This window comes from Tupaia chinensis, unplaced genomic scaffold (genome assembly GCF_000334495.1).
Source record: "Tupaia chinensis unplaced genomic scaffold, TupChi_1.0 Scaffold000496_1, whole genome shotgun sequence".
Taxonomy (NCBI): Eukaryota; Metazoa; Chordata; class Mammalia; order Scandentia; family Tupaiidae; genus Tupaia; species Tupaia belangeri.
Window position 1 is genome coordinate 978916 of NW_006160008.1, and position 12916 is coordinate 991831.

Genomic DNA, 12916 nt, shown 5'->3' on the forward strand with positions numbered 1-12916 from the left:
ACGGAGGGACTGCCACCCTTGGTACCTGCACACATATGGCCTGGAGATGCCTGAGGACTTGGACTCAGTGCAGAGAACAAACGTCAACCTCCTGAGGTTCTTGGCAAGAAGCTTCTAAAGCTTTGCTGCCTCAGCAGTCGGTAAGTCACCCACCCTGTGACTTCCCAGACGGAAGGCTCCGGGCGCACTGCACGGGAGCGTCCTCACGCGGCCCAGTTAAGCCGATTGTGTATGAGCAGAGCCTGGGCCAGCACCACGCTGCGAGATCGGGGGTGGGGTGGGGGTGGGGAACGACCATGCAAGGGGCCATTGGGACCGGGAGCACTGCAAGGCCTTGACCTGTGATCGGGGAGCCAGGTGGCCAGAGAGGGGCCCCAAGGAGACAGAGACCTGTGTGTACCCCCACTGAGTCCAGGGCAGCTGGACTCGAAACACATCGAAACACAGCAGTGACAACAGGGTCAGGCAGGACACCCCCAGCAGGCTGGTGAGGGGAACCATGGGGTTACTTTAAGTACACGTGTGTGAGTAGCCACCATGCTGGTGGGAAAGTCAGCCCTGTTGAGACACGGTGCTGAGGACTGCTCTGTGGCACGGCAGTAACACGCCGCTCCAGAGAAGCCAGGTTCCCCACAGCCACGGCAGTTCAAATCTCAGGCCCTGGTCAGCCTGCAACACCGGACACATGCACTAACGCCCAGGATCAGACAGGCTGGAGGGCCAGAGGGAGCAGGTCTCAGCGTGGCCACACCCTGTGGGGGACGCCCCCCCCTCTCTCGCTCTCATGTATGTACGTGCATGTGCTCTATTGTGAATAAAGGGGAAACAATGGAAAGAATTCTTATAAGTCAATAATAAAAGAGCGCTCCCCTCTCTCTCGCTCTCTGTATGTACGTGCATGTGCTCTACCGTGAATAAAGGGGAAACAAAGGAAAGAATTCTTATAAGTCAATAATAAAAGACAACCCAATTTAAAACAAAACAAAGCAAAACATTTCCCTGTAAACACTGTGTGCTTCCTGCAGAGACCGTCCAGCTTGTGCAAATATTAAACACCGAACAGAGGCAGGGTCCCTAGGGGAGGGGCCGTGGTCTGCTCGGCGCTTCTAAGTGCTTCAGTGGGACATGGACACAGCGGTGTGCTCCGAGGGGAGCAGGGCCGCCCTCTCTCACTGTCGGCACTCAGCAGACGCTGGGTCCCAGACCAACACAGCACACACCAGCGCCCTCGCACCTGTCCCTCTAGCTGCCCCATGAGGTAGACTGTCGTCATGCCCATTTTAGAGGTGAGAAAACAGAGGCTGTGACATGTAGGGACTTGCCCCGTCACACCCGGGGTGGCACGGCAGATGCCCCAGTGCCAGCTGCATGAGCGCCCCCGGCTGGTCTCTTGTGGGCGGAGCCTTAGGCTGCCCCCAGTCCTCTGGGGCCCTGGAGCCCAGCCCCAGCAGGACCAGGACCAGTGGCCTCTCCAAGTGGGCAATGGGAGTGGACAGAAAGAACCAGTCTAAGTCGCCAAGAGGACACAGCACCCTTTAATCACGCTGGGCGAGTGGGGAGGGGCGGTCAGGCTGGGGTGGTTTTATAGCACCGGCCTCGTAACACTGGGTCAGGCCCTGCACCTCTCACCGGGCCTTCTGGGCCGTAGCACCGAGACCACTCCCAGGGCCACCTCTGCCCAGAGTCTGCGTAAGCACCAAACGGGGAGGCTGCCTCCCTCTGAGAAGGACAGGCACCCGGGGTGGGGAAGAGGAGGGCTGGAGGGCCTCAGGCCACCCCACCGGGGAGAGGAAGGACAGGTGCCCAGGGTGGGAAGAGGAGGGCTGGAGGGCCTAGGACAGGAGCCTGGTGTCCCCTCTTTTGCCTCGGCCTCTCACAGTGCTGCCCTTGGCAGCCTGGCTCAGAGAAGGCCCGGCTGACCAGGAGGGCTGCCTACTCAAGACCCTAGCTGGCCGAGGGCTCCAGAGCCTGCTGCCTCCCGCTCTGGCCCAGCACCCACCCGTACTAGCAAGGGCAGCACCAGGCTGTGGAGAGTGCCTGCCCGGCCTTAGCACCTGGAGAAAGCCTGGAAAGTGGGGCACTGACGGGAGGCCTGGAGGGCCGGAGAGCACCTCAGATGTCAGTGTGCTGGGGGAAACTGCGGCTCCAACACCCTTGGCAAAAGGGGCCAAGCAAGGTCCAGGCAGAACTGGGAGAGGGCAGGGGAGGGACACCAGCGAGAAGGGTAGGACTTCTCAGAGGTCACCATGCCAACTGTGTGGGGAGGCAGGAGCCTGGGTTTTATTTCCTAGGGACTCTTGTATCTCCAAATGCCCCCGAGCTCCTGAGTTGTCTCTGATAGGACCTTGGCCTTGGTTGATTTACTGATGGGCACTGGGCAGGAAGGCAAAATGGAAAAGGGACCCCTATTCCACCAGCCTTGGGGAGCAGTGGGGAACCAGGGTGCATGCCTGGACCACAGAGCTGCGTAGGGGAACTCTGCCTCCTCTGGGTTGTGGCCATTGATCTGCCACAGGCCCTGCCCCCAGCACTCACTGAGGGTGGGGACAGGGCCTGTGGCTGACTCATCTTGCCTTTCCAAGGGCCCGGCATAGGGACTGCTCGTGTTTGATGAATGACTAAAAGAATGCTGGCAGCTACAGAGCTGGAGGCAACGAGGAGAGGAGGCAAATGTAGGAGACAGGGAAGGGGCAAGGAGAACTGAGGAGGGGCAGAATCAGAGCCATGAGAGAATTTAAGGATGTCCGGAGAATTCTAGAATGTTCCGAGGACCCCAGACTGTCTAGAAAATACTAGGGTCATTGGAAAAGTCATGACACATTTTTGCATAGAAAAATACATCGTGACTGAATCCCATGACCCAATGGAATGTTGGGAAGGTTCTAGAACCTGATTACCAAGTGTTGTTCAGAGACCAGTAGCCACAGCATCACCCAGGAACTTGCCAGAAATGCAGAGCTGCTGAGCCCGAGGCTGCATCTCAGCGCGCTCTCAGAGTGATCACACGCACGTTCAGGTCTGAGAAGTGCTGGGCTACAAGGTTGGGGAGGTTCTTGAATATTTAGGGTAAAGTGTCGAAATACGTCCAAGAGGGGAAAGACAGAAGCAGACCCGGAGGATGATGACGGGAGGAAAGAGGAGGAGGGCTTCCTGGAATGCCGGGTCCTTGGGACCACCCTGGCCTCCCTGGTTTACAGAGGTGTGGACCGAGCCCTGCAGGGGTGGGGCCTGCCCACGGCCTCCCAGCACCTGAGCTGCCTCACGGGGCGCGAGCGGGGGGGTGGCCTTCAGTCGTCGTCGGGCTTGATGAGGTGGCCGCTGAAGGTGATGTAGGTGTCCACGTCGTCGCTGTACACCGCGTTCTCACGCTCGCGCTTGAAGAGCCGCACCCAGACGTGGTCGGCGGGCGCCAGGGCCAGCATCACGCTCTGGCTCTGCATGATGCTGCGGTCGCTGGGCTGCGCGTACAGGATGACGGCCGCCTCCTCGTTGTGCACCACGTGCACGTAGGTCTCCTTGAAGTTCCAGCTGTGCACGTTGAGGCTGAAGAAGTACAGCCCGCTCAGGGGGGCCACGAAGCGGCCGCTGGCCATGTCGAAGTGCCCATCCGGGTTCACGAAGACCGTGTCGAAGAGCAGCGGCTGGAAGCCCTCACTGCTGTGCAGGGCCGTCTTGCGGCCCACCGAGAAGGCCGAGAAGCGCATCTGGCATGGGCTGCCCGGGCTGCCCGCCTGCCCCTTGCTGCCCTTGGTGCCCTGTGGGCCACGGTCCCCCTGAGGGCCCTCCTGGCCCAGCTTCCCTGGTGCACCCAGTGGGCCTCGGTCCCCTTTGTCACCTGTGGGGGACAAGAAAGGGAGAAGTCAGGTGGACCCAGCTGGCATCAAGGAGGTCCCCTCATCTGCCCAGGCTCAGAGAAAAAGCCAGTGTCCATGGAGAGTGCCAGACATCACTTCCCTTTTAAAAGACACCACGACTAGGACCAGCAGTTGGTGTAATGGCTGTGTCGCTGGACTCCCATGCAGTCAACCACAGTTCGAGTCCCGGACCCAGTGGCTTAAACTCATGCCAGGCGCGTGTGCGTGTGTGCCCAAGGTCCCAAGAAGAGAATGGAGGAGAAGGGACTGTGGCATGGTCATCCCCCCTGGGGGGTTATTTCTCGCTTTCTGGCTCTTTGTCTCTCTCTGTCTGGCAAGTACGCATGCCCTATAGCAAGCAAAATTCTCTCAAAAAAAAAAAAAAAAAGCACCACGACTAAGTCCACCTCAACGAAGGTGAAGTGCCCTGCCCAGGGACACACAGCTATAAGCAGAAGAGTCAGGACGCACGTAGGATGTGTGCCCAGCCATCAACCCTTGGGCAAGGAGAGGCTGGGAAGCCAGGCTCAGGCTTCCACCCTGGGGCCACTGCACCCAGCCCAGGGTGGCGCGATGCGCTTTGTGTCTTGACCTAGAGAGGGAACCAAGAAAAGCACCTCGGCCCACCTCGAGGGAAAAGCCTGTTAGGAGGCAGACAGCCGTGTTGGCGTCACTGCCTGGTGAGCTGGGGTGTGCCGTGGCCGGGGTCTGGCTTTTCTTGTCTACACACTGAGGAGGGCTGTGCCCTCATGGGGTGCTTGGGAGCCCCAAGAGAGCATCCTTTGGGAAAGCACAGGACAGTCGGCCCAGCAGTGCCGAGCCAGCCCACCTGCCCTGGGGTCTGCTGGCACCTAACCTAGTGCAGGCTAGAGGTTGCCAGGTCGGCAGCCCCTGCCCGGCCCTTGTTTCATACTGACCTTAGACACGAGAAAGGCAGCTGACAACATGCCTCAGAAGACCTGGCCCCACGTACTCCCTGCTGCCTGTCACGTGCCTGGCATCCCAGCCCTGCTCTAGGAGAAGGTAAAGGCCCTGTTCCCTCAGGTCCCCTGTCACCATGGTGGGGAAAACCAGAAAGGCGAGCTCGGGCCCTTGAAGGAGGCAGGGAGGCCCACAGTTCTGTGGAGGTCAGACTCAGCCTTGGTGGAACGCTGCCTCGTCACAGCGGTCTATTGTACCTGACAGTTTGCAGAGCACTGACCTTGCCCAGCATGAGGGAGAATGTGAAACCGGTTCCAGGAGGGGGGACCTCCTTTTTACAAGGAACCAGAAAGCTCAGGGGAGAAAGGCCCGCCTAGCCCACTGGCGTGGGACTCCTGACACCAGCAAAGGACTCTGCATCCTCCCAGCAGGTGGAGGCCAGCCCACGGCCAGGGCTTGGGAGGTCAGACTGGCAGCATCCGGCCCTTCTCACCCTCATGCGGAGGGCTAGGGTGGCGGGGGAAGTTGTGACCTGTGAGGTGGTGGGGAGGCAGGTGGTGAGAAATGGGGGTGTTCTCACCCACAAAATCAGAAGGGGGTCTTAGACACCAGCTGACCACCAGCCCCGCGGAGACCTTGGTGAAGAGTCCTGGCCCTGAACCGGCAGCTATGTGGCCCCAGGAGAGGAATGCTGAAGTAGGCTCCCAACGGAGGAGGTGAGGGGCAGCAAGGCCAGCCCCAGCCCTCAGCCCTGCGCCACCCAGTAAGGTCCTTTCCTCCCTGCCGATGTTGGAGGGCAGAGGGCAGGCACTCACCCAGGTGGCCCTAGTGGCCCCGCACAGGGCTCCCTGCTTCGACCCTGTGGCCTTGCACTTGTTCTGCCCACCACATTAGAGTGAGCCATCCGAAGCCTAACTCAGATCAGGTCACTCCTTTCTCCCATTCAAAGAAGCCCGGGGCCTGAGGGTCCGTTCCTCCCAGCCCTGCTCCTTAAACTCCAGCTGCGCCTGCCCGAGGCCACACCTGCTGGGCCCTCTGCCTGGGAAGCTCCCCCCCCTCCCCCCGTGAGCCTCTGCCCAGATCTGGCCTTCTGCAGGAGCCCTCCACTGTCCGCCACCAGATGTGCAACCTGCACTGAAAGCCTTCCTGCCTGCCTTTCCAACTCCGGGTCGGATATTCCAACTCCTTAACTCAGGTGACAGGTGGTTTGTTCAGGCCCGCCTCGCCCTCCAGAATGGAGGCGCCAGGGTGGCAGGCCTCTTTGGTCCACTCACCTGTGTCCTCAGTGTTCAGCCCAGTTTGGGCAGGTGAAGGAAAGAGCTAGGACATTCCTGCCCTGACTTCTCCACTCCCACCGCCTCGCCTCCCCAGCCAGCCCGCCCTGCCCCTACTGGGCCAGCCCTGCCTACTCACCCTTCAAGATGGTGATATTGATGTAGGGCCTGACCTCGGGCAGGACATACGGGACGGCGGGCCGAGAGGCCGAGGACGCACCTGCAGCATCAGCGAGGGCCAGAGGGTCCTCAGGGTCACAGCACTGCCGGCAGCCCCCGGGAGGGTTGGAGGCCACAGCTTCCCCAGAGGTGGGCTCCTCGGTGGGGACCCCCACCACCAAGAGAGGGAGCAGGAGCACCCCCCAGAAGGAAGCCAGGGCGGCCGTCCCCATGCTGACCTAGAACAAGAAGGGTCAGAAGTAGTATGTCATGCAACATGCCCTGTGCCAGGGCCCAGGCTGGAGGCGGTCCCCCACCCTGAGTGCGCCCTGACAGAACTCAGGAGGCAACGCACAGGGACGTGAGTTCTCTGAGGTCACAAAGAGACTTGTAGCAGGGCAGGGCCTGCCTGCAGAGGACACCCAGCCCATGGAAGCTCCTGCCACACCTGGGCGTGGGGAGGAGGGGGTCTCTCTGTGCAGAGCCAAGGCAGACAAGGGTCTGGGGGCCTTCACTGAAGCGACTGAGGAAGGTGCCCCAGCTGCCCGCGTGAGGTCGCCGGGAGACAGAAAAGCTTCTCTTGCCTGCTCGCTGCCTCTGGCTGCTTGTCTTGCTGTCAACCCCATCATCTCCAGCAAGCACACGCCACTGGCAGCATGAGGGGGCTCACGGACACTGGGACAAATGCCAAATTCTGCCCATTGTCCTCAGGAGAGAGGAGTGGCGCTGGGCCCTTGCTCCGGCCCCGACAAAGGAGACAGGCGTGCCCACTTATTCCTGCAGACTGGAGCAACTTCCATGAGCAACAATGCACGGGGGGCAGGTGATGTGTCGCTGGGACGGCAGGAGCAGGTGTGCTGAGCTGGGGACCACGGGCCATTGCCGGCCTCCAAGCACCTTTGTCAAGATGGAAGGGCCCCTCTGGAGTAATGCACCACCACGGGGTGACCTTGGCAAGGGCTGCTGTCAGCCCACCTCATCCTCAACCTACACCACACAGCCTAACCAGAAGCCCTGCAGGGAAGACGGTAGGGTCAGAGCTAATTCACTGGCAGGTGGTTGTGTCAATCACAGTAGACCTTCCAATCAGCTACCAAGGTGGTAAATTGGAATCAAGGGGCAGGACAAGGAGGTCTGGGCAATTCAAAAGGGTCAAAGAAATCCAAGGATCTGTGAGGCTCTGACTTTGGCCATGGCCAGGAAGGGGTCCAGAGTTCCAGGAGAGGGGCAGGAAGTGGCCTGGACACCAGGCACTGGAGACAGGCCTGGGGCTGGTGGGCAGGAAGTCGGCTGGGAGTCTTTGAGGTGGTGACAGCCTTTGGGGGCTGGCGCCGAGTTATCACAGGATCAGAAACCAGACTGGTTTTTACACTTTGGCGTTTCTCTGTTTATTTCCTCTTGGTACTCCTCTAACATTTAGTACAATTCAAAAATATTTTTCTGTGGTTAATACATGTAGAAAAGGTACAAAAAGAAAAAAAACCTACTACTTTGTTAAATGCCATCCTATCAGTGAAGCAGAAGGAACAGCTAGGTTTTAAAGGGGCAGTTGCCCTCTCCTTCCTGGGACTGGGTGGCTGCCACAGAAGTGGGGGAGCCAGGCCAGCTCCAGAGCCACCCCTCTCCCAGAGGTGACCCTTCTCAAGCTCCCTCCTTCGTCTACCCAGGTCAGGGGTTTCCTAATTCCACGCAGTAAGACAAGTCAAGGGGCAGCCCGTGGCATGGTGGTTAAGGCGCTGGACTCCCACATGGCTGACTGCTGTTCGAACCCTCGACCCAGCAGCTTGAAACTCACGCCAAGTGCATGTGTGTGTAAGCCCAAAATCCCGAGGGGAAAATGGAAGAGAAGGAATTGCAGTGTGGCCATCACCCAGGGATGGGGGATGATTTCTCACTTTCTCTGTCTCTCTGTCTCTCTGTCTCTCTCCAGTGAGTACATGTGCCCTAGGAGAGAAACCTAAGAAAATAATAAGATGGTAAGTCAAATCCTTGGTGATCTACAGCCTTCCTATCTGAGATTATCTCCTAACCTTTCCTCTGTAAATGACAAATCCCGGTGGTTTTGAGAAGAGCAAAATTCCCCTCTGTTTCCCAGCAATAGACGTGATCTCATGAGAAAAGCTGAGGTTTCAGGGTCAGAACTGCCATCCTAGAGTAGTCTGCAAACTGTGTGACCTAGGGCTAGTAGCAGCACTTCTCTGGGCTTCTTGCCCCTTGAAACTTACAAGCAGGTGATGACACCACCTCCCTCCCCAACTATTTGGGAGGAGATCAATTCAGGGAAAGTGCCTGACTTATAAAAGATTTTTGTTTTAACATCTGTTCCTTCCTCTGCCCAGCAGGGATTTCTCTTTCCCCTCACCCCCCACCCCGTGCCTTGGAGAAGGGCGAGAGGTTGGTGCGGTTTGGGGACATTGCCATTTCCTATTGGCTACAGCCAGATGGGAGTCAAAAGCTCTAAGACACAGAACTGTGGCCGGAGGAGCCGGAAGCAGGAAGCCAAGTGGCCTTTTACAAGCATAATAACCACAGCTAGGAGCCCTGCCGCCCAGGGAGGTCCACGACACCCTTTGGAGTGGATATTGGGGCCCCTGCTGCCTGCCACTGGGAAGCTGGGACCACTTAGCAGGGGGTAGCAGGACAGGCCGTTGACTGAGTTGGTGCTTGTCCAGGCAGGGCGGGCACAAGCCAGAGCCGGGGGAGCCTGAGCAGGGGAGGGCAGAACAAGCTAGGACAGGAGAGAATGGGGAGCAGAGGTCCTCAAGGGGTGCCAGGTCAGAGAGAGAGGGCAGGGCCCTAGAGGTCTCCAGGAAGGGGAGAAGGAGGAGGGGATCCAGGCTCTGACCCCAGCCCCCTGAGCTCTGCAGGGCAGAAGCCAGGGCTTCCCAACACTCACCCTGCGTCCTGTAGCCTCTCACACTGGCTCACAGACCCTGGGCCTCTGGGCGGCCTCTGGCTCCTTGGCCCATGTCTGCAATAATAACTGGTTACCGGCCCAGACCCCCAGGCCCAGCCAAGGAGGGAGGGAAGGAGGGATGGAGGCGGAGGGAGGGCGGAGGGAGCACGCTGAGCTGGCTTCCCACGTCCCCTCCTCCCCGCTCCCTCCCTCCCAGCCTCTGGGTTCTGAAATAAAGGGAGCCATCTGCCAGAGGGATTTCCTTTGCTTAACTCTTTGGCGGGCTAGTAGGGTCTTGATTGATCTGAAGGTCTAGGAAGTCAGAAGGGGAAGGGATTTGAGGCCCCCAGATGTGTGGACTGGGAAATTGAAGAAGGGAGGGACTGGGCTGGAGCCCCAAGTTGTTTGGGAAGTGGGAGGACCAGTCTGAGCTGCAGAGCTCCTGAGCTTGGAGTCCCAGGGGCAGGGTGGGTGGCCCTGAGGCTCTACCACTGTCTGGCGAGTGACTTGGCTCTGGGGCTCCTGGAGCTACAGTCCCCAGACCCATCCTTGCCAGGCTCACAGCGGGGCTCAGCCCACATTTGCTGAAAGAGCAGGTGTAACCTCAGGTACCATGGGACACGCCCCAGGGGACACCCAAGTCGTCATCCTCTGCCTGGAACTCCGTATTGTCCATCCTCCATGATGCTCCATCCTCTCGGTCTCTAGGGCCAACCCCCTGTGGATATGACCTTCTGGAAGTTCACAGGAGGGCGGCCAGTGTGCCCCTGGGTCTGGGCAGGTCCCACCTCAGTTTTCTCCTGGTCAGGATAGGGGAGGTCTGGCAAAAGCTGCAGCCTGGCCCCCTGCTCTGGCATCCTGGGGCAGGAGAGTCCTGTGCAGAGACAGTCTCCACGGTCTCCCACCCCACCGTGGTTTCGAGTAGCTGCCTGGGCCAGGCCTCGCCTCTTGGGGCTTTTGGTCTTGACAGGGTGTTTATTTCCACTATTTCAACTACTCCTATCCCAGCCTTGGGAGAGGGAACTGGGATCAGTCAGGAGGCCCAGGTCATATGGCCCGCGGAGACAAACCGCACCCCTGCAGGATGACGGCTCTGCAGCCCACAGGCCAGCCCACCAGGTTCCCACCAGGTTCCCACAAACGCAGTCCGGGGTTTGCACACTAACCCCCTGGCCCACTCCCCACTGGGCAAAGGGTGCAGGGTGAATAGCTCCCGGGCTGTGTGACCCTGGCCAGGGCTGTCTCTGGGCCTTGTTTAAGGGAATCATCAAGCAGCAGACTACTAGGCCTGGAATGATTCTAACAGATGATCGAATCCTAGTCCTTAATCTGCCCACGGGGTGGTCCGAGGAGGACGGTCCAGCTCAAGGTCACATAGCAGACAAGTCCTGCTGGGATGCAAGCTAGGCTCCCCTGTCTTTGAATTTCGGGCTGTTTTCTGTCCCAAACCGAAGCAGAGTCCTCCAGGGGGCCCAAGAGGGTCCAGGGGGACCCAAAGCCAGGCAGGCTGGAGGCCCGTGGCCATGGGGACACCAGCAGGCCCACACTGGCCGTGCCCTCTACGTGGCCTGCTCCAGGCAGCATTCCCAGGGCACAGAGCCAGGCTGCAGGGGGAGGAGCCAAGGGAGCCACCAAGGGAAAGGGCTGAGTCAGCGGCACCGGGTGTGGGGGCCACGGGAAAAGGGGCCAGCGGTCTCTGAGTTCTCAGAAAGCCTGCATGTCTGAGGAAGGGCATGGAGAACGATGCTGGTAGGAAGAAGCAGGTCAAGGCCATGGGACGGGTTCTGTTGAGGGCCAGTCATGTGCCGGCACAGTGGCCCCAGAGAGGTCTGGGGAACAGACAAGGCAGCTGAGCCCGAATCCCCAGGGCCCGGGCCAGCCCTGCTAGTGCCCAGTCATGCCAGGCCCCAGAAGAGGCTCTCTCATTCCCTTAGTCCAGGGCAGCTGGCTGGGCATAGAGGAGACAGGAGGGCAGAACTCGGCAACATTATACTCACTCTCGCCCTGTCGGAGAATTCCTCCACGTATGTGTCATGCCCTGGCCTCTAAGCCAGGCAGGTGGCTTGGAGACGGAGCTCTAGCCCTGGGGCAGAATCTGGGTATGACTCAGGTCCGCCTCCTCCTCCTAGCTTCATGACCTTGGACAAGTTTCTTGACCTCTCTGAGTCTTGGTGCCCCTGGGCCAGTCGGCCATGACCAGGCCAAGACCCTGAGCCGCCTGGTGGAACACCCAATGGATGTGCCCATATTGGCCACCCAACGGTGCTGCTCTCTGGAGCACAGGGAGGGTTTGTGCCCTTCTGCACATGTGCACTCCAGTATGGAGGCCCGGGGAGCCAGCCAGGAGGAGATGCTGCCAGAGCCCCATCAGCAAAGGTGCAACCCCAATGCTGAAGGCCTGGGCCTGTCACCAGGGACAAAACCCAGGGCTGAGCCACAGGGCTCAGCCAGCCCACCCATGCCCCACCCCCAGACAGCGCTCCCTCCCGGCTGGTCCTGCTCTGAGTCACCCTGCCAGCCGCCCTCTGAGGTGGGCATCGTTCTCACCTGTCTGTCCATTTTACTGATGAGGAAAATGCACAGTCAGGCTCAGACCTGAGCCCTGAGCCATCTGCACTGCCTCACCAGGGTGGGCAGATGGTGTGAAAACAGGGGCTCTGGGCTGGCCAGCCACATCTGGGTGGGGAAGGTGGCTGGATCCCTCACGGCCAGCTGCAGAGTTCAAGTCCTGGACAGGACCGGGTGCGCGTGCCCAAAATCCCAGGAGGGAGAGGTGGAATAGGAGGGACTACGGTGTGGCCATCCCCTGGGGGGGTGCTTCCTCACTTTCTCCCTTCCCTCCCACCCCACCCCATCCCCCACCCCTGCCCTCTATGAGCATCCCCCCCTCTAGAAAAATTTTAAAGATAATAAAAAGACATTTAGTCAGCACTTCCAGAGTGCCAGGGACCCACCTTTGTGCTTTACGCATTTTAAAATGTGTGCCAGTCCAGAAATGAGACCAGTCAACATGGTTTCTGGAGTCAGTTACGTAAATTATGAATGGCAAGTCACAGATCGGATTGTTCAAGGTCGGTCACCGATTCAGAAAGGCAACAAAGGGAATCCTGAGCGCCACCTGCTGGGGAGAGCCCAGGCGCCCGGCCACCCGGATGCTCCAGGGCCTGCAGGCCAGACCGAAGTCCCCATCCCCTGCCTAGGAAACTAAGGAGAGGGCGAGGTGCCAGAGACTGGTTGGAGTGCCCCCTCCCATACTCAGGTTCTCCCCCAAACCCCAACACTCCTGCAAAGTGGCAGGAGGTCCAAAGGGACCGTCCCTCTCCCAGGGAGCTCCCCCAGCTTCCTCTTGCTGGAAGAAGCCCCAGTGCCCCCACCTGGCTGGCGAAGCACCCTGGGGAAACTGCTCTCTAGACTTGGTCTCTGCATTCAGGGCTTGTTAATCCAAGTGGGGCAGGATGAATACCATTTTGCAAAAGGGGAAACTGAGTCCCCAAGAGGCCCAGCAGAGAAAAATGCCAGCGCAGGTCCAGGCCCTCTGCACCTGCACCAAGACCTCGTTAATCCTCAGTGGGAGAAACTGAGGCTCGGAGAAACTGAAGGGCAGAAACTGCCTCCACCACGGCAGAGTGGAAGGAGAGCCAAAATGACGGGCGCGAGGCCAGGATCCGCCTCCTGGCTTCTTCCTGCCAAAGCCGAGCTACCTCACGCCAGGCTGCGAAGCCCCCTCCATCTCCGCCGGCTTTGGCCTCAAGCGCTGCAAAAAGACTGGTGCCGGCCGCAGCCACAAAGGCGGCTCCCAACGCACAGCCCCG

At 59.5% G+C, this 12916-nt stretch overlaps 1 protein-coding gene across 1 annotated transcript; it reads right to left on the reverse strand.

Moving 5' to 3' along the window:
• Positions 1–1515: 1515 nt before the first annotated feature.
• On the reverse strand, positions 1516–9197 carry C1QTNF6 (C1q and TNF related 6). The gene is made up of 3 exons (XM_006156531.2): positions 9105–9197; positions 6189–6447; positions 1516–3835 (listed from the first exon to the last, which is right to left on the reverse strand). The coding sequence occupies exons 2-3, from the start codon at positions 6439–6441 to the stop codon at positions 3288–3290; spliced, it is 801 nt and encodes a 266-aa protein (XP_006156593.1). The 5' UTR covers positions 6442–6447; positions 9105–9197; the 3' UTR covers positions 1516–3287.
• Positions 9198–12916: the final 3719 nt, after the last annotated feature.